This window comes from Carlito syrichta, unplaced genomic scaffold (genome assembly GCF_000164805.1).
Source record: "Carlito syrichta isolate Samal-C Ts95f unplaced genomic scaffold, Tarsius_syrichta-2.0.1 Scaffold301619, whole genome shotgun sequence".
NCBI lineage: Eukaryota > Metazoa > Chordata > Mammalia > Primates > Tarsiidae > Carlito > Carlito syrichta.
In genome coordinates, this window is record NW_007245715.1 from 444806 (window position 1) to 468450 (window position 23645).

At 38.3% G+C, this 23645-nt stretch overlaps 3 protein-coding genes across 8 annotated transcripts in view; 1 reads left to right on the top strand and 2 right to left on the bottom strand.

Annotated features, from left to right (window-relative positions):
* The window catches only part of SHOC2 (SHOC2, leucine rich repeat scaffold protein), a 97043-nt gene extending 96214 nt beyond the window's left edge, over positions 1 to 829 (bottom strand). The window contains exon 1 of one of the 2 annotated variants that reach the window (XM_008054940.2): positions 76 to 829. The gene's annotated coding sequence lies outside the window, so the exon portion shown is untranslated. The remainder of the gene's footprint in view (positions 1 to 75) is intronic. The other variant, XM_008054942.1, reaches the window with a different exon arrangement.
* The window catches only part of BBIP1 (BBSome interacting protein 1), a 60684-nt gene continuing 37562 nt past the window's right edge, over positions 524 to 23645 (top strand). The window contains exons 1-4 of one of the 4 annotated variants that reach the window (XM_008054939.1): positions 524 to 594; positions 1493 to 1587; positions 17262 to 17334; positions 18019 to 18620. In XM_008054939.1, the coding sequence (XP_008053130.1) occupies positions 17289 to 17334; positions 18019 to 18182 (210 nt within the window). In that variant the 5' untranslated portion in view covers positions 524 to 594; positions 1493 to 1587; positions 17262 to 17288 and the 3' untranslated portion in view covers positions 18183 to 18620. Of the gene's footprint in view, positions 595 to 1492; positions 1588 to 1722; positions 1887 to 17261; positions 17335 to 18018; positions 18621 to 23645 lie in introns of those variants that run through there. The other 3 variants (XR_002481802.1, XM_021710865.1, XR_002481801.1) reach the window with 3 other exon arrangements.
* Positions 19719 to 23645, bottom strand: part of PDCD4 (programmed cell death 4) — a 31719-nt gene continuing 27792 nt past the window's right edge. For both annotated transcript variants that reach the window (XM_021710864.1, XM_008054943.2), the window contains exons 11-12: positions 22869 to 23008; positions 19719 to 20426 (exon numbers count right to left, since the gene is read on the bottom strand). In XM_021710864.1, the coding sequence (XP_021566539.1) occupies positions 20366 to 20426; positions 22869 to 23008 (201 nt within the window). In that variant the 3' untranslated portion in view covers positions 19719 to 20365. The remainder of the gene's footprint in view (positions 20427 to 22868; positions 23009 to 23645) is intronic.

The window sequence follows — 23645 nt, forward strand, 5'->3', positions numbered from 1 at the left end:
CGCCCGACCGACAGGAAGGCGAGCAGGAAGGGCCGACCAACAAACACCCGCCGCCTCCTCCTCGGCCCTGGTTACCGTCAGGAACCCCGACTCCGCCATCCTCCTCGCTCGCCCTCCTTCCTCCTCCTAAGAAGCGACGCTGCCCAACCACCGCCCCCCGCCCGCCGCCCGCCCCTCCCCCACTCGCCCCGCCCCTCCACACACTCGCTCCAACCGCCCCGCCCCACCCCTCCGGCGTGGGCCCGTCACTCGCTAGGCAAGGAAAATGGGCGGAGCCAGAGCAAGAGATGCTGCCCAATCAGGGCGAGGCGCTGGCGCCAGCTTCCCTCTCTCCGCCCTTTTCCTTTCCTCGGTTCGTCTACGAGGTCTCCCGCCCACTGGGCGCCGCTGGCTAGCTGGGCTACAGAGCAAGCCTCCGGCTGGGTAGAGTGGCAACTCCTAATGGGAAGTTGCTGTTGAAGCTAAGGCAGCCATAACTGATGATGGCAACGGAAGTTTCCTGGCTTCCTGTTTCCAGGTGACGTAGTTTTTTTTTCCTACGCCCAAATCTGTTACCCCGGGCAACAGCTGAGACGTCCGGGACAAGATACGTCTGTAAGTAGGCCCAAAGAGGTACCATAGGTGGCCAGACATCCCATGTCAGACAAGTTAATTCATACTCCGAACTACAGGCCCGGTTCCTGGCCTTTATTCTACTGAAACGTCTGGTCACTTACCTAGGTGGACATCAATTTAAGTCCCCGAAAAATCCCTCTCCATCCGGAAGTTGCATTTGGCACTTCCGAATGGGGTCATGGCGGAAGGGTGGCAATAGCCTCCGCCGCCCGCGCCCTAGGGGGTGCCGATTCTTGACCTGAGTTACAAAGTGAGGTGAGTGTCCCTCGGCCCCCAGCCGAGGTCCAGGCTGAGCCAAGCGGTCCCTGGTGGACGCAGCGCTAAGATGGCAAGCGGGGCTCAGGGCCGCTTCCGCTGGGAGGTTTTCTTTCCGGGCTGCCCAGGCGGCGGCCCTCCCTTCCTCCGCCCTTCTGAGGCTCCCTGTGGGGCGAGGCCGCTCCCCTGACGGTCGCAGTCCCGCCGGAGCCTACCATGCAGGGCGCGGGCCCCGGGGCGGAGCCCATAACTCCGGCAAACGGAGCTCCTGACCACGCCCCCGCAAGTTCCTATTAAGTACTTTCACTACCTGACCTTTGGAGGGTGTAGAATTCGGGAGTTTGAGAAAATTGTTTTCCACTATGAGCCAGATAAGAAGAGGTAATCCCCTGCCACCGCGGCAAGACCTCTTCAGTCTTATTTCCCCGCCGCCTGTCTTCCCGTTCTGATTTTTCCTCCCTTGCCTCTTCTTTCTTGGGTCTTTGTAAATTTTGGCAATTTCGGATGGGGATATATTCTCCTAATCCTGCGTGTCTACGGTTTATTAAACAATTTATGAATATATGTAAAAATACCATCTTTTATATGACTCTTTACAAGGGAATCACACGTTATCTTGTAGTTCCTTCTACAGGCTTGAGTCAAGAACTCAGTCAGTCATCTTGGTAATACCGGATTGGATGCCTAAAACTGCAGGAAAAAGACTAGAACTTTCAGGTAAATTAAAAATAACTTATACCCACCTAATCAACAATAAGAATGCAAACCTCCCTTATGTACTTAATTTTTCTACTGGTTAGTACTCATGCTCCAGCCAATGAGTACAAACAATGAACTACCCTTGTTTTTTAGGTGGTTAATCATAGAAGTCTGTTGTAGCAACCACCTTTTGCGATTCCGTTATCCTGGGAGATGTGTTTCCAGATTCTCCCCACCTGGAAGTCATTTCCTCTGATTTTGTACCTCTTTTAGGACAATCACTATTTTATGTAACAACTGCTTATGTTTTTAGCTTCACTTACCATGCTTACACCTGAATACAATGGTTTGCATCAGATTTGTCTACTTGTTACTTCTTCCTGCACATGGTATTATTTTGGTAAATACTTACTGAAAGATTGAATATATTGGATATCTCTTGGATGCCCAAGACACTCCCAGCCACATTTTGTGGACCTCAGTTTATCATAAATTCAACATTGTCTGTGTTTCTCAAACACTTCCCCTGTGAAGTGTTTCCAACATGATCTTTCCCCAAATGTTTTATTATGAAGATATTTATACATTTAAAATATGAAAGAATGAAAAAATACTCTTTATATCTGTCATTTGTTAACATTTTGTCCTATTTATTTCATCTCTCCTCACATACTTTTTTTTTTTTTTTGAGTTGGAGTCTCATTCTCACCCAGGCTGGAGTGTAGTGTCATGCTCACAGCCACCCCAGCGTTGACCTGCTCAAGTCTTCTGCCTCAGCCTTCCAAGTAGCCGAAACTACAGGCACGTGCTACCATGCCTGGCTAATTTTTGATTCATTGTAGAGACGAGGTCTCGCCAGGTTGCCTATGCTGCTCTCGAACCCCTGGGCTCAAGCAATCCTCTCGCCTTGGCCTCCCAAAGTGCTGGGATTACAGGCTTGTGCCACCGTGCCCGGTCCCTCACATAATTGTCATTGAACCATTTGAAAAAAAGTTACAGACACCTTTGTTAGGCAAACACTTATAAGATTTCCAACACTTATAAGATTTCCAACATGAATTTCCTGAGAATTTGGAGTTCTACAAAACACAGTATCATTATTACAGCTATTCTGTAATATTTAAAACCCCGTCCATGTGCAAATTTCTCTAACTTACCCAATAATATATTTTATACCTTCTTCTCCCCACCCCACCTCCCAGTCAAGATTTGTGTGTTGTTATTTGGGTGTCAAAACTCAGTCTTAATCTTGAACAGTTCCTCCATCATCTTTTTTTACCCCATGTGACATTGGCATTTTGAAGAGTTCACACCAAGAGTCTTTTTAGAAAAAGTGCCCTTTTTTTCTTATTTCTTGTAAACCAGAAGTTAGTCTAGAGGCTTGAGTAGATTAAGTTTAATTTTTTTTTTATGAGACTACTTCACAGTATTCATATTTTTTCAGTCACAACTAAGCCTTCTCGAATACAGCTACATGCACCTTTGCCATGAATTGCTAGTTACATCCTTCCCACTTTTCAGCATACTCTCCCCTCTATGGTATTCTGCAAAGAAGAGTTTAGGTTTCAATCCTATGTGTTAGTGCACTGGGCTGGCAATATAGATTGCTGCTACTTTGCCTATTCTTAGAGCTGATGCAATGTAATCTGCAGCAAAGTGTACTGATGTCAGCATAGTTTCATGAATTTCAACTCCTGGCACCCTGCAGACTGTTGTTGAAAGATGTGTGGGCCCTGTAATTCAAATACAGATGAATCTTGATGTTATCAAAGTAGATCCAAGGCAACTGTTTGTCATCTGGCCACATTCCAATTTAGGCAATGTTATTTTTCTCCCTGAAATTCTCTTGCAAGTCCTAATTGGTCCTGGTGTTTTTGTAGCTTTTTGGTAGCATTAAGCGAGAGCCTATTAAAAATTGCAAAATCAAGATTATACTTAACACTTAGCACATTAGGAACATTCTCTGCCCAATGGAAAGAGAAGTGTTTGTGGAATTTACTTCATAAGAGGAAACTGTAGACTGCCAAGCTCATTTACTCTTTCCAGCCTAGACTTATATTTGATCATGAAAGATAAGTAAAAGGAAGAAAATGCACTGAAGGGAGCAGAAGAAAATGCTCTGGGAGGGCAGAATTTCTTAGATTGATGTAGAATGTTTTTAGCCATCATTTTGAAAGCTAAGTAATGCATTCCATCAGTTGCTTTCTTAGTATAGAAGGAAATTTGCTCATGTGGGACTATGAAACAATTTTAAGTTGACTCTAGATTCAGGTAAGGCAAAATAAATACCAATTAAGACCTCAGGTTTTTAGAATCAACTGGGTTTCAGAATAGGATCATTTGTTAGCTGGATAACCTTGGACATTCTATTCACTCTATTATCTATTAAATGGCGCCTTAAGACCCCTAAGGATTGTTGAACAGAATTAACTCAAATATATATAAAGTGCTTTAGCTTGATGGACAGCATATAAAATGTAGTCAGTGTATGGTAGTTATTATTAACAACTTCTAAAGCACATAGTTGGCATTAAATATTTACTGAGTAAGTGCATAAGTTTAAGACCATAGTTCTCCAAGTTTAATGTTAGGAACTTAATAAGTTAGATATTCTGATTCATTGATTTTGATTTCTGGAGAGCTCCAGAAAAGTCTGTATTTTTAATAATAATCTAGGGAATTTTAGCACACATTTGAAAACCGAGCTTTGAGGAACACTGTGTAAGGTATCAAACAGTTTTTTATTTCTCTTTCCTTGCACATTGAAATAGCTAAATATCTCAGTTGCTGAACAAATACTTTTTTTAAAAGGTTAATCGCTAACATTTTTAGACAGCTATTTGGTACTGAGTTTTGAAATAAGAGAGATTATTAGAAAAAGGCATTTGGCCTAAGTAGTGTGCGTTATTACTAACTTAGTAGTAATGTCTGCTGTTGGAGAATACCAGAGCCAATGGCATCATCCAAGTTTACTCAAGAACAATTCCCATTCTTAGGCCTATGCATATTTAAAATCTAGTCACCGCACATTTTATTTACATGAGTCTGAATTAATTAGTCAAATTGAACATGATGCAATATTTTCTACCAACAGATACCAGATAGCAGAGCAAAATAAAACTGCTATAGTCTCCCAGTATATGACATGTTACTTGGCATTTCCAGGTGAACATTATCAGTCCAAATTAAGCATTCTGCTAGCATGCGAGCAGTTGCTTGAAGGAGAGTAAGCATCACTACTTTGTGTCTGCTGAAAAACACATTTTTTCTGGGCTTCTCCTTTCACCTTTTTCTAATATTAGCTTACATTCAAAAGTCTAGTAGGCTTCTAAAAATCCATCTATTAGTCAACCACAAGTCTTGGATAAGACAAAAGATAAAATTTCTACCATTCCTGCCTTCCCCACTCACAACCTGCATTAGGCAGATTGAATTTACTTTAAAGGGACTAACTTAATAAATATTCACAAAAGAAAAATATGGTTTACATGAAGTATCCTTTACTGTGCTTTACCATGATTGCTCCTTGTTCCTCCTTCAGTTCCCGGAGACTATTTTTGCTTCTGAATGCCCATTAACAACAAAATTACACAGTTTGGCATATAATATGTTGCTCTGTATTTTACTGTAGTTGCAAAGGCAAGTGCCTGTAATGATTGGGCAAGTAAGATAAAGGGAAACAAAGGGCAGTAGTAAGGACTGGAGAACTCCTGAAAACATACTCACCTGAAAGAGGCATTACTTCACAGCCCTAGCCAAATTTTGCCATGTGAGAATGTGGGCTTGGCGTTGCCAGATTTGTCAAGTGAAGCTAAAATTTGGATTCTATATGAAATCCTGACTTTTAAACACGGGCTCAAATACCTTTTAAATATCTAGTAAAACAACAAGACACTTAACTGAATAGGACTAAGGGCCACCGGGTTATGGCCCATGTGTTTTTTACATGGAAACATGATTGGTATTTTAATTGAGAATCTTGAAATATTTTAGAAGAGTTTTCTTTTTGCCATATGTCAGGTGCATTTACTTCTCTAGATTAAGCAACAAATCACTTGCCATTGCCATCAGAAATTCAAGATATGTTCTTATGTGCAATAAGCTTCTTCTCCCTAGATTACAATTTTGCTCTTTGCTACCCTCTTAAAAGTTTGTTCACATTTTTTTCAACATTGAGTTATATTATGAAATAGGTTTGCTTTAGTATATTTTTAAAAACATTTAAGAACACAATTTGGCAGCACATGCTTTCAAAGTAGATAAGTGAAACAGGTGTTTAATGAGAAACACATTTAAATACGCAATGCTGCCTTATAGATACCATGGTGCTTATGAGGATTCAAATACTTTTAGAGTCTAAAGCTACCTTAATGGTAATCTAGAACAAGTCCTTTATTAGAGCAATTTGAAAATTAGACTTGGAATAAATGTCATTCTGTGTTTCTAAGCATTTTTACATCTACTTTTCACTTAAATTTTACAACCCAAGACAGATAATAAACATGTTTTTTATGAGAAAACTAAACTTCTGGTTAATTAAAAAGTGTGTTCAAGGTCACACAGCTAGTTAGTAGTATAGACAGAATACAAACCTGTATCCCATTTAAACTATAAATATGAACTAGATTGGTAAGAAAAAAGGAAGGAAAAAAAAAACTCCAGTACAAGCCTCTGTGTAAGTCAGACATTGGATTTTACTGTCATCGCATGTTTGAAACTCTTAGAAACATAGAATACACTGAAGCATTCCATTTTAAACTAGTAGACACACATTATGACAAGGAATGGCTCCATAGGGCTTCTGGCAAAGATCAAATATTTGACTAAGGTGACTTAGTGTGAGGAGGACAGTTTATAAAAACAGGTATGAATCTCGTCCTGAACATTTTTAGAAGCCAAGACTTGACTTTGGCATCCATAATGTGTTTTCATTTTGATGTATCTGATCAATATGTTTATGCTTTGAGTTACCAGGAATGGATTTTGGATTTTAGTAGTTAGTCTCCTTCTCTGCCTGCACTGTGAACCACAGTTTGCATTTTCCAGATGGTTAGATGAAAACAGGTGCAATCTAAAGCTAGCAGTCCTGTTCAACTATTTAACCCAGAATCTTAGTCTAATTAATATATTCTCCTTTCAGATATGATTAAGAAAATTTAAAAATGCAAAACTTTTAAGCGTTTAAAGTGTTGCATATTGGCTGGGCTCAGTGGCTCAGCCTATAATCCCAGCACTTTGGGAGGCCACGGCAAATGGATTGCTTGAGCCTGCAGGTTCGAGACCAGCCAGGTAACTTGGCAAGACCTCGTCTCTACAATAAGTCAAAAGTTAGCCAGGCGTAGTAGCACGTGCCTGTAGTTCTGGCTACTTGGAAGGCTAAGGAAAAAGGATCACTGGAGCCCAGCAGGTCGATGCTGGGGTGGCCGTGAGTCTGCCACTACATTCCAGCCTGGGGAACAGAGTCCAACTCAAAAAACAAAAAGTTGTTGCATATTTCTAATTAAGCTTGAGAGTTGAAAGTTCTAGTGGCATATTTTTTAAAATAATACTTAATGCTATGTTCAAAATCCAGTGAAAAAGCAGTTTTTCTTTCTAAGAGATTTCTTACAGGATGGTATCCAACATGACAACTGGAATGCTAAATCCTCAAATTAAGAAGAAAGAAAAACCATATGTTGGCTAGAGACATACATTGGTCTGATTGTGACACAGTTCCAAAACTAAAGAGGGAAGAAAATGTAGTGCTTTAGTCAGTAAACTGCACTTTATTTTTTCATCTACCTCATTCCTGAGATTTACTGTTTGGTTCATATTTGATGTTTATCCTCCTTTACAAAGGTTATTAATGGCTTCAAAATTGCCCATTTTGGTAGAAATTGAAGATTGATTATTTCAACCTTCATTGGCTTCTACACACTGTATCTACTCTCTTATTTCTCTAACATTTTATATATTGATGTCCCTTTGGTGCAGCTTCATACTAAATCTACTTGCAGCCTCCATGCCATTCCTACAGAAGTAGCATAGAGAAAACTGAAAAGGGACCAGGCTTTAGAGTGAGGCAGACATGAGATCAAATCCTGTTTCTCTGCTTATCAACTATGTGATGTTGACAAGATAACTTTTCTTAAACCTGGCCTTAGTTTGTTAAATTTAATTACGTATGTATGTATGTATTGGGGGATGGAAAGAGAGGTGAGTGAGTGTATGGGTAATTCAATTATAAAGTCATCTTTTAGGGTAATACAAGTTATTTTCAAAATTACTGTAGAAAATTCCTTAAAACGTCTACATAGTTACCATACATGACTTTGTACATGATTTATACTGTGCTGCTGCTGTTCTTCCTTTAATATCACTTTTAAGACAATATGGGTATAAAATGGCCTATAGGTTTTTCTTCATTCTATTTTACTAATAAGCCTCTATTATTCTAATACATTTTAATAGACTTATTTTTTTCTGAAAATCTAATTTATGACAGCATTGTAATGGTACAATATGGTAAGAATTGCAACATTCATTGAGCTCTCATCATAATGGCTTTTTATGAATTATATCTGTAATATACCGACTACCTCAGGTTGATACCATCATAAACTTTATTTTACAGATAAAACAAAGGCTTAGAAAGTTAAGTGATTGTTTAAGTGATTTATCTGACTTCAGATGCTTCTTTCAACCACCACACTATACTCTTGCCTTTTTTACCACCGACCACCACTCACCATCTTTCTGCATTCTTCTTGGGTGATAATATCCACCTCTGTAGCCTATACTACTGTGGGACACTCTGGGACACCAGTCCTTTTTTCCTTCCTACTGGACTTTCACACTTTGTGGATCTGAACCTAACTCATTGTCTTTACTCGGCCCTTTCAAGCTTCTCCTCCCATATGTTCCCAACTTGAATTAATACCTGCATATTCACAATTACGTTAGCTCATCTCAGTCATCCTTGGTCATTTCCTTATTCCTCAAAGGAGGGTAGGGGTGTGAAGCTAAAGGAGGTTTGAATCTCAACTTCTTGTGCCCTTAAATACCTCTGGTATCTTCTCTTCATGTCTGTTATCACTGCTTTAGGTATGAACCTTCATCATCCAGCTACATAATTATAACTTCCTTACAGATCTTCTTGCCTCTAGTGTCTCTTCTGGTTTTCCTTCATTTTGTCTAGAATATGTTTTTTCAAAACATGAATCATATGTCATATAACCACTTAGAAGTATCCAATTAGCTCCTTCCCATCTTTAGGATATTAAGTCCAGATCCTGAGGCATGGCATTACATGCTGAGCATTAACTGGCTTCCACCTAGTCAGGTCCACACTGTACACATACTGTACTCTAGCCATTTATTCAGACAGAACACTTGTTTTTAATGCTTCTTCCTTTGACTGTATCGTTCACTCTGTCTAGAATATCTACCCTTTACTACACATCCCCTTTTCTGCCTAGTAAATCCCCATCCATCTTTCTGGGACTACCTCCAATGTCACATTTAGTCACTCATTCTTGTTCAGAGACCACCCACTATCCCCTATCCTGGACCAAGTTTTTCATGGTTTTTGTTTCTTAAGGCAAAATAGGCATGCTTTTATTAAAGTATGTTGTATTCAGTTGTGATTATTTACTTATATCTTTCCATATATCACCTCCCTCAAATTCCTAAAAGAGAGAAACTGGTTTTTACTCCATCTCCCTCATTTAGCAGTGGCTGGAACGTTATAAACTTTTAGTATGTTTGTTGAGAGAAAAAAAAAATCTGCTTGAATACATAGGCTTTATGATTCCAAATTCCTTTTCTTATGTTACATTTATTAGTTTTCTACTCTGAAAGAATAATTCCCTTGCTTGTCACCTAAAAAAAATACCCTTTATCATTCTAGTCTTTACTGTCCAGTGTTTATTTCCAAATAGAACACAAGGTACAGAATTAATTTTTTTTGCTTATAAACTCATAATTTCTAGCCACTTTAGAGACATATGCTTTCTTAAATGAGTTAGGCTGTTTTTTCCAGATAAGTAGTAGGTCTGCAAGTAAGATCTTAGTGAAAGAGTCTGTCTAGAGGGCTACAGGTCCACAGCATTCAAGGCTAAGAGATAACATAAGAGCCAACTTTTTCATAATAAAATTATATAAATCTTAGTCTTCATGTTTTGTAAGGTTGTTGATTGCTGTTGTTGTTTTTGCTAGCCTGAATTACCACCACCTCATCATACCATCTACTTAAAGCACTGTTTTTATACTCATACTTCCCTTTACCTGTTGGACATTTCTTCTGAAAAGTCTCACAATTATATCTTAGTCATTAGATTCCAAAATTGATCTCTTGTCCTTCTTCTGCACTGTTCTCCTTATGCTTTCCCTGGCTCCACTATTTCACAATGCAGCTAGTTGCTCACATTGGTACATCCATCTTTCTTTTTTTTTTTTTTTTTTTTTTTTTGAGTTGGAGTTTCACTCTGTCGCCCAGACTGGAGTGCAGTGGCCGCACCCGGCCACCGCAGCCTCAACCCACTGGGCTCCGGCGATCCTTCCAGCTCAGCCTTCCAAGTAGGTGGAATTACAGGCGCGCGCTACCACGCCCGGCTGATTTTGGATTTATCGTAGAGATGAGGTCTCGCCAAGTTGCCCAGGCGGGTCTTGAACCTGCAGGCTCAGGCAATCCATCTTTCACCTAGAATGTTTTGAATAGCTTTTAAATTGTCATCCTAAGTACTTTTAGATCTGTTCAAGTCATTCTCATTCTTAAAATATTTCAGTGGTTCTCCTTATTTCCTTCAAAATCAATTTGGTTACAGTTTGGTTTGGGTGTGTTTCTAGACTGTTAACTTTTATAGTTAGCTAGCAACTCTTTTTTAGTTTGGATTTGTTTCTAGACTGCTAGTTACTCTTTTTTAGCATCACTGTCCCTCCTTCCCCATAACGAATCATGCTTTGTATTGACCATCTTCGTGTCTCTGCACAAACCATTATTACCTGCACCTGAAATTTCTCCCCATCGTATCTGCCTGGCACAATTGTTCCCTATTTGTGTTCCCATGTGCTCACATTTTTACATATACCTCTAAATATAGAACTTATATTGCATTATGGTTATTTGTTTATGTGCCTATTTCTTCTCCCTCCACCCCTATCCTCCAGGATCCTTAAGCCTAGAGACTGTGCTTTAATCAGTCTGACCTTGATTTAAATTCAATATAAGATGATTTGCCATTTAAATACTCAAATTTTGTTCTTAATCATATATCAGTGATGGATGTTCATGTAATAAAATTAGGAAGTAGAAGTAAGACCCATAAATAACCACTAGTTAACATTTTGGCACAAAATACTGTACTTATGTCACTAGAAGCCCCACATCATCATTTTCTTTTGATGGGAGACAAGACAGCTGGCATTTTTACCAAATCCCCAAATTCTCTGCAAGATTCTTTTCATATTTAAATAATTCCTCTTTAGAAAAACTGTTTTGTCCAAGGTGGTCCTAAACTTTCACTTCCAAGGGAAAAAAGATAAGCCATTCTTCAGTTGATCTTAATAAATTTTACTTTCAGAATAAATATAGCCTTTACTGGTTTCAAAATCGAATATTTGTAATACTGGGATTTTCCTTAATATTTGCTTAATTTATAGCATTTTATTACATATACCATATTGAAAGTGGCATTATCCTAGGAGTATCCCCCTGTGTTCTGGGGAATACTAGTCCCATAATTGTACTTTTAAAGGATTCCAGGATAAAATAAGTTTAGGAAACAACAATATATGCAATTCACCTGCTTGAAATTTATTACATACTTTAGCATATTGAATTTCTAAAAACTCCTGCTATTAAAAAGGAAGTATAACTTTTTTCCTTCCCAAGGATTCTCAGATTTCATAACTATGGAATCTTCTCAGAGTCCATTAACATCTAAAAGAACAACCTGGTCTGGTGATTGTATAGATCATCAGCCTTTATACCAGGGTTTGCATATCCCCCAGGATACCTAAAGATAATTAGAGGAATACACAGGCAAGCGAGGTTAAGATTAATCAATTTCCAGATCCTAAATTTCCATATGTAATGTCTGCTGATGTTGCAGTCCCTGAGAAAATGGGTTTGTGGATAAACCATCATACCTAATCTCATTTCTCACCTCCCCTTTCACAATTACTGTTTTGAAAACTTTATGAGAGAAAGGCATCTCTCTAGCTCATGTAGAATCTTACTATGACAAAATGCTCCAGGGAGTAAAAATCTCTTAGGTACTAAACAGAGAGTCAAAGAAACTACTAAGAAAGACTAAAGCTTCACTGATTATTAGGTAAGTAGTGCTTTTGCAGTTCACGAGGCTGTTTAGGGCCTCAACTTTCAATAACTCTGAACAATATCCAATTTAGTAGTCTTTTGGTCATCTAAAATTATTATTATTACTATTATTTGATTTGGAGTCTTACTCTGTCATCCAGGATGGAGTGCAGTGGCACACTCATGGCCACTGCAGCCTCAACCTGCTGGGCTCAGAAGATCCTTCCGCCTCAGCCTTCCAAGTAGCTAGAACTACAGGCACATACCACCACACCCTGCTAATTTTTTGATTTATTATAGAGATGAGGTTTCACCATGTTTCCCATGCTGGTCTCAAACCCATGGGCTTAGGCAGTCCTCTCACCTCCACCTTCCAAAGAGCTGGGATTATAGGCAAGAGCACCTGGCCTAAAATTATTGTTTGATGAGAGATCACTACATGCTTTTTAACATATGCCTTAGGGTAAAAGATTGAAAAAATTTTTCCCATTCCCATCTCTGTACTTACATCTGTTAAAATTAGAATCGTAGCAATAAGTAAATTTTCAGCCATGTATGTACATGAACTATTTTAGAAAACAAAACTTCAGTCCTTATTAACAGATACATGGCCAACAACTTTTTTTTAATGTTCAATAATTATTTTATCAATGTGTCATTCTTTTTTTTTTTTTTTGAGTTGGAATCTCACTCTCTCGCCCAGGCTAGAGGGCAGTGGCCTGCGCATGGCCATCACAGCCTCGACCTGCTGGGCTCAGGCGAGCCTTCTACCTCAGCCTTCCAAGTAGCCATCACACCTGGCTAATTTTTCTTGATTTTATTGTAGAGATAAGGTCTTGCCAAGTTGCCCAGGTTGGTCTCAAACCCATGGGCTCAGGCAATCCTCTCACCTCAGCCTCCCAAAATGCTGGGATTATAGGCATGCACCACCGCTCCCGGTCTCAGTGTGTCATTCATTTTTACCAATTTTGTATTCATTGTAATAACTGGATCCAGACTATTTTAAAGTATTGATTCAAGTTTACAGACATTTTTGTCGCAAAGAAGTAAACAGGATGATCAATAATACATCAGGCATGAAAATGTTACACTAGAATAAAATTATGTGGGATGGAAATAGAGGTGTGGGGAGAAAACAAAATTTCTAGTTTAAATGCTCTTTTTATAATGAATGGATGATAGGTATCAAAATGCTATCAGATTATGTTGAATATATTTTTAAAAGACTGATATAACAGTTATTTTTAAATGTATTGGAAGTTATATCCTTTATAATTATTAAACTTATGATAAAAGCCTTTAATGTCAATTTATAAATGTGTAAAGTGATACCTACTTTTTAAAAATCTCTGGGAGTAGACAAGTAGAAAATTTGAGGACCATTGGTATATATTCTCAAAGGTCAGGACATTTTAGTGATCTAATCTGGTTTCACACCCATAATTTAGTTTGGTTATCAAACTAAATCTTCCCAGGAATTTTTTTTTTTTTTTTTTTTTTTCCGAGTTGAGTCTTACTCCTTCACCCAGGCTGGGGTGCAGTGGCATGCAGGTTCACGGCCACCACAACATCGACCTTCTGGGCTCCAGCAATCCTTCCACCTCAACCTTCCAAGTAGCCGAAACTACAGACACACGCTACCACACCCGGCTATTTTTTTATTTTATTGTAGAGCCAAAGTCTTGCCAAGTTCCCCGGGCTGGTCTCGAACTTGCAGGCTCCCAAAGTGCTGGGATTATAGGCTGAGCCACTGCGCCCGGCCCATCCCAGGAATTTTTAACTTGTCCAAATGTGTATGATTGATTTTAAAGCAGTAATCCTCCCTAGACATGTCATTTTAGTTCTCACTTCTAAAGCATAGTAAAATATTTCATGACAAAGATTTGAGTTACTCTGCATTAATTTTATACATCGGCTGGGTGCAGTGGCTCACATCTATAATTCCAGCACTTTGGGAGGCCAGCGCGAGTGGATTGCCTGAGCCTATGTATTCGAGACCAGCCAGGGCAACTTGGCAAGACCTCATCTCTACAATAAATCAAAAATTAGCCAGGCATGGTAGCGTGCCTCTGTAATTCTGGCTACTTGGGAAGCTGAGGTGGAAGGATCGCTGGAGCCCAGCAGGTTGATGCTAGGGTGGCCATGAGTGTGCCACTGCACTCCCGCCTGGGCGGCAGAGCAAGACTCCCAACTCAAAAAAAAAAATTATCTCTGGGAAAATTACAAACTTAAGAAACTATGGAGGAAAAGAAAGCAACAGGTTATTTTCCAGTTACCCAGACCACAGGCTTCAAAAAAATGACCTGACACTGCCTTCTATGAGCATTAAAGGTTTGGGTTCACCCGGGCTCAGTGGCTCAGCCTGGGCGACTGAGTGAGACCAACTTTAAAAAAAAAAAAAACTGTTAACAACCGAGTGCCAATTTCCCTTTGTTTTCTTTAACTGTGAGTACTATCAGGCTTTTGCTCTTTGCAATTTCAAAAGACAAAACATATGCTCTCAAAATCAGTCTGCTCAAGTGTCACCTTCTTAATGAGGGCCTCATGATTTCCCTATTAAAATACCACCCCCATCATCATTCTTTAATCCCCTTACATTATTTTATTTTTCTATAGCACTTACTACCTTCTACTGCCTTCTAGCATTCTATTGTTTCTCTCCCGACACTCTAGACTGTAAGCTTCAAGAGGGCAGAGGTTTTGCTTTTTTCTGTTTTGTTCACTGATGACCATTGCTTGCCACGTGGTAGGCAATCACAAATTTCTTGAATTAAATGGCCACGGCAGTTGTGTGATACATAGGCAGTTTAGTCAAACCTGTTAATGTTTGTCCTTTGACCCATCTTTCCCTGGTTTTATATACATCTCACCTAACCAATGAGAAAGTTCTCTTACAAGCAACCACAGCTCCTTAGAGTGCATTACACCAGATAAAACACCCATGTTTGACTATTAGCAGGCCATGTGGGAGTAGGAAATAAATAGTTGTATACTGCATAACATTTTAGTTAATGACAAACTGCAGATACTAGTTCCATAAGATTATAATGGAGCTGAAAAATTCCTGTTGCCTAGTGATGTCATAGTTGGTGTAATGTTCATGATGTTACCTTTTCTATGTTTAGATACACAAAACCATTGTTACAGTTGCCTACAGTATTTAGTACAGTAACATGCAATATAGATTTGTAGCCTGTGTGTAGTTGCCTATACCATCTAGGTTTGTGTAAGTATGCTCTGTTTGCACCACACCGAAATTGCCTAGTAAGATGCATTTCTCAGAATGTATCCCATGATTAAGGGACACATGACTGCACTCCTTCCTACTCTGGACTCCCAGGGTACTTGGTTATTAAGACAATATAGCCTAGCCAGTGCTGGCCATCCAACAACCACCTTGCTTATTTTAGCCCTTCCCTTCCTGTTTCTTTCCTGCCAATGCCTAAGGGGGCCTAGAACAAAACCAACCCTAGTAAAGCAGACATTCCATCCATGCAAGTGACTGGCACTGATCTTCCCCACACTATATGCAACCCACTCCCTACCAGTCCTTTGGCTCCACACCCTTTTCAGTAACAATGGCAGCTTAGTCAAACAGAGAACTGAGGTTTGGTAGAGCACCAAGTTTCATTGTTTTCCCCAGGCCAGATTTTGGATGTGAAAGAAGTATAGACTAAGAGAAAACAAAGGATAGTGATTGAACTCTAAGTAGCTGGAGTTGCTTACGCTATAAAACAGCTAAGATTTAAGAATGTGTTCACCATTTTAGTGATATATAATGTCATAGTTCCTATGTATTTCCTTCACAATTATCAACATGTCAGGTCTACCCACCCTTTCAGTAGTATATGTTAGATTTGCATCAAATAAGGGCATAATGAGTATTTTCATTGTGATGTCTTTAATGGAGAGGCTAAATGTATTTGATAGCTCTAATCAAGGCTAATTTGAGGGTCTGCAGTGTTACTAACCTTCAACCTAACCTGAGAAAAAAAAGGCAATGAGCACTAGTTAATATTAGGAGGCCTAAAAAGGGAAGAATGTGGTAGAAGCTGCACATTCTAAGGAAATCGCATATTTGCCTCCCTTTCTATTTAGTCATCAGTTGCTTTATTCTTGGTCCATCTTCTACCTTATCTTCTGATAGAGCAGCGTAGGAGTAAAGTTTGGTGACAAGCTTCTGGAAAGCAGATAGAGGTTTTTTAGGAACTTAGACATTCCGGGAAAAGAATTTGAACGAGAGAGGAAATGGTTTGGTGGATGGAGAGTAGGAAGCTTTTATTAGGAATGTCAAAAAAGTAGTGGAGTGGGAATAACAAAGACCAGAAGCAGCTTCACTTGATTATAATTAATTTGCAGTGGGTGGCAAAAGCAGGCACCAAGCCAGCATCACTACTTTATAAATAATAAATCATCTGTGGTGGTGATGTTGTGAAAGATGCATGGTAAGGTTGCATCAGTATGGTGAATCACTAAATGGGTGGGACTGTCTAGAGAAGCATCTGTTTGGAAAGAGATCCACAACTTAGTCCAGAACACCTTGAGCATATAGCAGTAATCCTGGATGTAACACTTGGAGCAAAAGTCAGTGGCCAAAAATGGCATGTGGGATGTTCACAACAAAATACTCAGATGAAAGTATGTGCTGGTCCTTGCCATGCTTCTCTATAAGCTCTGGCCCCTTCCCCAATCTGGAGGAGGTGAATCCTTTTTTTTATCTTTCTAAATAAACCATATTTTCCAATCTTAAAAAAAGTATATGCTTGTCCTTTAGCATATAGTATCAGAAGAAAATAAACTGAAAGCGTACCTTACTTCTGTTCGAGCCACTTTCACCTAGCATTGCTTCCTTACATATTGCAGCAGTGTAGCCAGTAACTGATCCTGAGGATGCTTTTTGTTATGGCAAAGGGATTAAAAGTAGCATCAGCTGCTAACTACTGAGAGAAAACGTTTACCTACTACTTTTTCTGCCTGCCTCACCCCACCTTTCAATGGTGGTTATGTCTTTTTATGTCGCCTGCCATTCAAGAAGGATGCCATCAGTGAACCATAACAGCTGCACATAAAATGCCTTTTCCCCAGTGGATGTTAATCATCTTTGCCTAAAAAACTGAAGCCTTATCGGTTTTTCACTAGCAGGGGACAAAAGAATACCCACCCACCCTGCCAAGTAACACACTGCTGATAAATAAAAGTTGACAAGATCTAAATGTTTATGCAGTCTCAACCTTGTTTCAATGAAAAGAATCACAGGAAACAAATGGGAATATTATGTAAGGATAGGGTAGCCATTTCTGTAAGATTTATGTTACTACTTAAACTATATAAATGTTTCAGGCAGTCTGTTTTGAGAATTTGTTCTTGAATAATAATAAATGATTTCTCATTGAAGGAAAATACCGTATGCAATAATTCAGATATGGCAGAAGTGAAATCAATGTTCCGGGAAGTTCTTCCAAAACAAGGTATATACATCACAAATGCTAAGATTATTGAATATTATAAGGACAGATAAAATGATAGGCAGTGTCACACAGCAAGCTTAATGGCTAAACATCTGTAGCTATTGTGTTCTATATGCCTCATTTACTGTCCACTTTTCTCCTGAGCAGATTGTAAAGGAGAGATTTGCACTTTTTTGTTTTTCCCGGTAAATGGACAACAAATGAAGTATTATTTCTTATACTTAGAAATCCTGTTATACCTAAGACTGCCAATTACAACATGAAATTCCAAGAAAAAACAATGGAATTTATAATATTAAGGTCTGAAGGTGGAGGAAAAAAGAAACGTAAATCAAGCAACAGTTAAGAATAGCTAAACACTCAATAACACTGTTAAATACCATACTTTGTTATATTTTGGGGCACTGTGCATTATCTCCCAAATCTTATTTAAAATCAAACATCTGACACAGAAGTTGTCTTACGGTAACCTTAGTCTTGAGAAGAAAGCTCAGAACTTGTCTTCCTCAAGAACACCCGAATATAAAGAAATGTTTATGATCCCACAGCAAAACTCAGTCTAGTACAAGAGTTTTTCATTGACAGTGGATTTACTTTTTAGACCTTAATTCTAGCTGCAAATCCAAACTATCAAACAACTGGGTTATCTTCCTTGAATTAATTCTTATTTCTTGTTAAACTTAGGGCAGTTGTCTGTGGAAGATGTAACCACAATGGTGCTGTGTAAACCCAAACTTTTACCCCTAAAATCTCTGACTCTGGAAAAATTGGAGAAAATGCATGAAGCAGCACAGGATACAATTCACCAACAAGAAGTAGCAGAAAAAGAACGACATATCACCCATTGAATGATAACTTAGCACTCTGGGGAGCAACTTACCTTATCTACTGTTTAACAATAACTAGAAAATAATGAGCTTCTGTATGCTGAAAGTAGTATTTGAAAATAAAACTGATAGCATTCATATTAATACAAACATACCCAAGATTGATGAAAATTGTATTTTGAATTTAAACACCTTTGTATGAACATAAGCAATTAAACTTTGAACCAAATTGATGAGATTTTATTCAATTCATGTATTTAGAACTGCAAATTAAGTTATCCTTCACCATTCCTGTTGCTATCAGTTTTATAGGTAACATTCTTAGGCTAAATGCAACTTTTATATAGAGATCTTTACATGTTTATTAAAAACCTGAATCTAAAAGTACATTCCAATCTTGCATTAAGTGTTTATGTTGGGCTTTTATCTAATTAAAAAAATAACCAATTTTGTGTGCTATGTCATGTTTAATGCTGTATTACCTGACCAACTGACCCTTACCAGTAATGACAAAACTGTCTTGAAATAAATTTTGAATTTTAAGAAACCATTACCTATTCTGTAGTCAGCTAAGCTTTTAATTACATCAACTTTAAGGACTTCAGAATTCTAAGACTACCTTTATCACCCAGGTATCAATTAAAAACCTAAAAATGGTCACTATAATTATCTATATAGCCCTAAGTAATATGGGCTTAAAAGAAGCCATGAGGTAAATATGAACATTAAACTTGGGAGTTTTAATTCTAAAAGACTGTACCTAAACCTATAATAGGTATACTTTTAATACCTTTGAAAATTCTGAATATAGTTCTTGGTTGGTTTGCGACAGTCAATAATAGGCACAGACCTATTAATTGAAATTAGCATAGATTCTGAGGCCTTGCTGAGTAACTGGGCTCTGTAAAAGAGGTTAGAAATGTGATTATTCTTTAGTTACCTGTTATTTATTGGTAGCTAGTATTTTCTCAGACACTGGATAAATGTAAAGCTTTGGGTCTTTGGAGAATATCTTTTTTTTTTTTTGAGTTGTAGTCTCACTCTGTCACCCAGACTGGAGTACAGTGGCCACTCCCGGCCACTGCAGCCTCAACCTGCTGGGCTCTGGCGATCCTTTCGCCTCAGCTTTCCAAGTAGCCAGAATTACAGGCACACGCTACCACGCCCAGCTGATTTTTTGATTTATTGTAGAGATGAGGTTTCCTCAAGTTGCCCAGGCGGGTCTAAGAATATCTTTTTATAACACTAACAACCATTATTTGGTAATAGCATTTAAGAATGGTGAAAGGTATTTTATATATATATATTTTTTTTTTTTTAATTTCGTTAAGTTCTACATCAGATCAGCAAACAGTGGAACAAAGTGTGCTTGTATTTTTCCCCAATATAATCTTAAAATACTGTCGTTATTACAATTTAAAAGTTTGCAAAGAAAAAAAAGTTTCGAAGAAAGCAGCTTAAATTCATTAGGTTCAAATATGCTTCCTTATATGATTTAAAATTTGCTGTATGCAATTTTAAAAAATGTTTAAAGACCTAAAATAAATGTACACCCAATAAAGAATCAACACTGCTTCACATGTTTTATTCTGTTGTACATTCTTCTAGAACCAAGTTCATTTTTCCAGTTTTGTAGAAAAATAGATGTTCCAGCCACCTTTTACTTAATTGTCAAGCCTTTTAAGACCAATCAATATACTCCCTGGAAAGATGAGTAAGTCTCATGACTAACTCATTTTTTTAAAAATTCTTTAGACAAAGAAATAACTTTTTTTTTTTTTTTAACTCCCAAAGCACAGTATTTCAACAGCAGCAGCCAACATGGGGTTTTAGCAGCTTAGCTTTACCCCCTAAATAAAGCTTTGTATAAACCAGTGATTTTACTACAAAAAACACTGTCCTTGAAAGAAAGGAGTGGCAGTCAGACATCAATGCAAAACTTGGAATGATTAGGTCATAAATGTGGCACTTACAAAAGGTAGCTTATTAGAATAATCCATTTAAGAAGAGGTTACTTTTCTGTCCCTCTTTGACTCCCTCAAAAAAAAAAAATTTCCTTTAAAAATTCCCCTTAAATGTAAGTTTATAAAATTTCAGAAATGCCTTGTACCCAAAACAAGTGCTTAAAAAAAAAAAACCTGTGCTAACAACTTTTACAATTCAGATATATATTTTTATGACATCTAAGTCTGCAAGAGTTATTTTCAGTAGCTCTCTGGTTTAAGACGACCTCCATCTCCTTCGCTTACAAAACGCTTTCTTCCCCTGTAATAAAAAAAATTTTAAAACATGAAAACAGATATAAATTCTGGTGATAATCAATGAAAAAAATTAAAACTTGGTATTTTTTGGTTACACATTGAGTTTTGAAGGGTTTCACTGTCATTTTTCTTTTAAAGTCAGTATGCCTCTCTTTTGAAGAAGACTCTTTCCCTGCTATACATTTTGGCATAAAACATCAAATCTAAGGTTTTATTTATAAAAAAGTTTAATTATTGAAATAAGTTCATTATCTAAATGAAGTCATGTTAAAAGAAGTTAAAATATAAAACTAAGGCAAATATTCTATTTAAAAATTTAACATTTATTCCTACATTACTATTATTTGAAAGCCAAACAGGAATTTTAAATTACATATACTAGAGCTATGGAACCTATTGTAGTATGTATATTTAACAATTTTAAAAAATTTTTATCAACTGTAGAAAAACCATAACTTGAAATGCAAAAATATAAATATAATTAATTCCAGTCTATGCCCTCATTTTCAGATTCCTGCTATTTCAGACTCAAGAAACCCTGCTCTATATGTAACCACATTGTAGCTACAAGTAGTAGCAACAGCCTAGGAAGACACTGGCCAGTAGCCTAAAGCAATGAGTGAGAAGTAGAGCTTGGGCAAGATTAGCCCTTACTTTCTGGTCCTAGACCAACATGCACAAGCATGTGAGACCACACACAAATGTGCACTTCAAACAAATAAACAAAAATAGGGCACAAATCAAAGCTGTATGGTATACATGAAAAGTTTGGGTATCTTTTCAAATGACCCTTGAAAGCAAAGCCACCATAGAAATAACCAGATAGAAGCTGAAAAACTTTTTAAAAAGCCAGTACCAGGATATCAACCCCTTTTACTTATTAAGGTAAAGTGGAAACCAGCTACATTTTCTAGAACATAAAGGCTTCAGACTACATACTATGAGACTAAGGTAGGGAATAAAGCAGTCAATAACAAGAAGCCCTGCCAAAGTTGAGAGTTTTTACTGATACACACCACTTGGCACAAGAGTATATAAATGCTGCCATCACCAAGCTGAGATCTACATTTCCAACATTTCTAGTAAAACCATTAAACTATCATCTTCTATCACTTTCTTTTCCTCTCAATAGCTTCTAAACTTTCTAGAGCAAAGGTCCCTACCAAGAATATTTTTTCTGAGATTTAATTCTCACAATGCATGTAAATAAAAATACTCAAAGCTTAAAAAAAAATTTTAGATAAAAAAATTACCAAAAAGTATATAAAACTGACCCACACAATCAAGAAGTTTAGCTATTACTAAACATTTATGTCTATTACATTATAAGCTTCATTATTAGCTTTAACAACAAATATCAATTCCTTAAGAGTTACATCCTAAGCATAAATATCAATACCTTCAAAGAAATAGCCTAGGTCTCTGAAGCCAGAAAAAGTCTGCCTCTACCACGTACAAGCTGTGCCTTAGAAAAGGCACATTATACCTTCCTAAGCCTCTATTTCCTCATCATATTAGTGTTAATACCTACTCAGTTATAGCACTGACACTGCTTATAACCAAGCCTGGTAAAAAGAACGACTTGGCAGGGTGCGGTGGCTCAAGCCTGTAGTCCCAGCACTTTGGGAGGCCAAGGTGAGAGGACTACCTGAGCCCACGGGTTCAAGAACAGCCTGGGCAACTTGGTGAGACCTCATCTCTACAATAAATCAAAAAATTAGCTGGGCGTTGTAGCATGCGCCTGCAGTTCCGACTACTTGGAAAGCTGATGTGGAAGGATCACTGGAGTCCAGCAGGTCGACTCTGGGATGGCTGTGAGCGTGCCACTGTACTCCAGCCTGGGCAATGGAGTGAGATACCAAGTAGAGAAAAAAAGGGGGGGAAAAAAACTGCTCCACAAAATTACCTACCTTCAAATAACTGAAACTTCATAAGGTAGTCCTGTATAGATTTACAAAGGGGAAAAACAAACTTTGCCCTTGTTTCTCCATAAACTCAAGACATAATTCTTGCTCTTCAGTGACTTCAGGGAAGATATTTCTCTGAAAGAGCTTGAATGGGGCTGGGCTCAGTGGCTCAGCCTGTAATCCCAGCACTTTGGAGGACGAAGTGAGTGGACTGCCTGAGTCCACGGGTTCGAGACCAGCCCAGGCAATTTGGCGGGACCTCTCTCTACAATAAATCAAAAACTTAGCCAAGCATGTTAGCACAAGCCTGTAGTTCCGGCTACTTGGAAGGCTGAGGCAGAAGGATCGCCAGAACCCAGAAGGTCTACGCAGGTGGGGCGTGAGTGTGCCAAAGCACTCAGTCTGGGCGGAGTGAGACTCTGACTCAAAAAAAAACAAAAACAAAAAAAGAGCTTGAGTGATAGAAAACTATCTCAGCACTTAACTTTCCCAAGCACATCACCCAGTATATTGAGAAAGTAGTATTTAAAATAAAGTACCTTGAAGGACAGAGATCTCTGAGTTGTTTGGAAATTATTCCAGCCTGAAAACATTCTTCTACAAACCGCTCAAGCACAGAATATGAATGTGGAACATCCAAATTTATGTCTGGAATTTCATTGTAAATTCTCTCATAACCCTAAAACAATGAAATTATAAATAAGCTATTAGCCAATATAAAATACATGCCATAAAATAATCTATCACTATGTCATCAACCTATAGTTAAATCCAAATGTTCATATGGCTAAAGTGAAGTCAGATTAGAACCTTGAAAAGCATAGAAAATAGACTTGTAGCCGGGCTCGGTGGCTCAGCCTGTAATCCCGCTTCTTTGGGAGGCTGAGGTGAGTGGATTGCCTGAGCCCGCGGGTTCGAGACCTGCCTAGGCAAGTTGGCGAGACCTCATCTCTACAATAAATCAAAAATTAGCCAGGCATGGTAGCGCATGCCTGTAGTTCCAGCTACTTGGAAGGCTGAGGCGGAAGGATCGCCGGAGCCCAGCAGGTCGAGGCTGCAATGGCCGGGAGCGGCCACTGCACTCCAGTCTGGGCGACAGAGACTCCAACTCAAAAAAAGAAAATAGACCTGTTACACAACATGTTCTTTAAAACTGTTTTCTCAAAAAAGCTGCAGGCAGATATCAGACATTAGGCAAAGTGCTTTCCCATCTACTTGTTTGTAAACATTTAGCACCTTCTTAAAAAAAATACAAGGCAAATAACTTGACAAACATTTCAACAAAACAATTTTTAATAGGGAAAAGTAATTTAAAG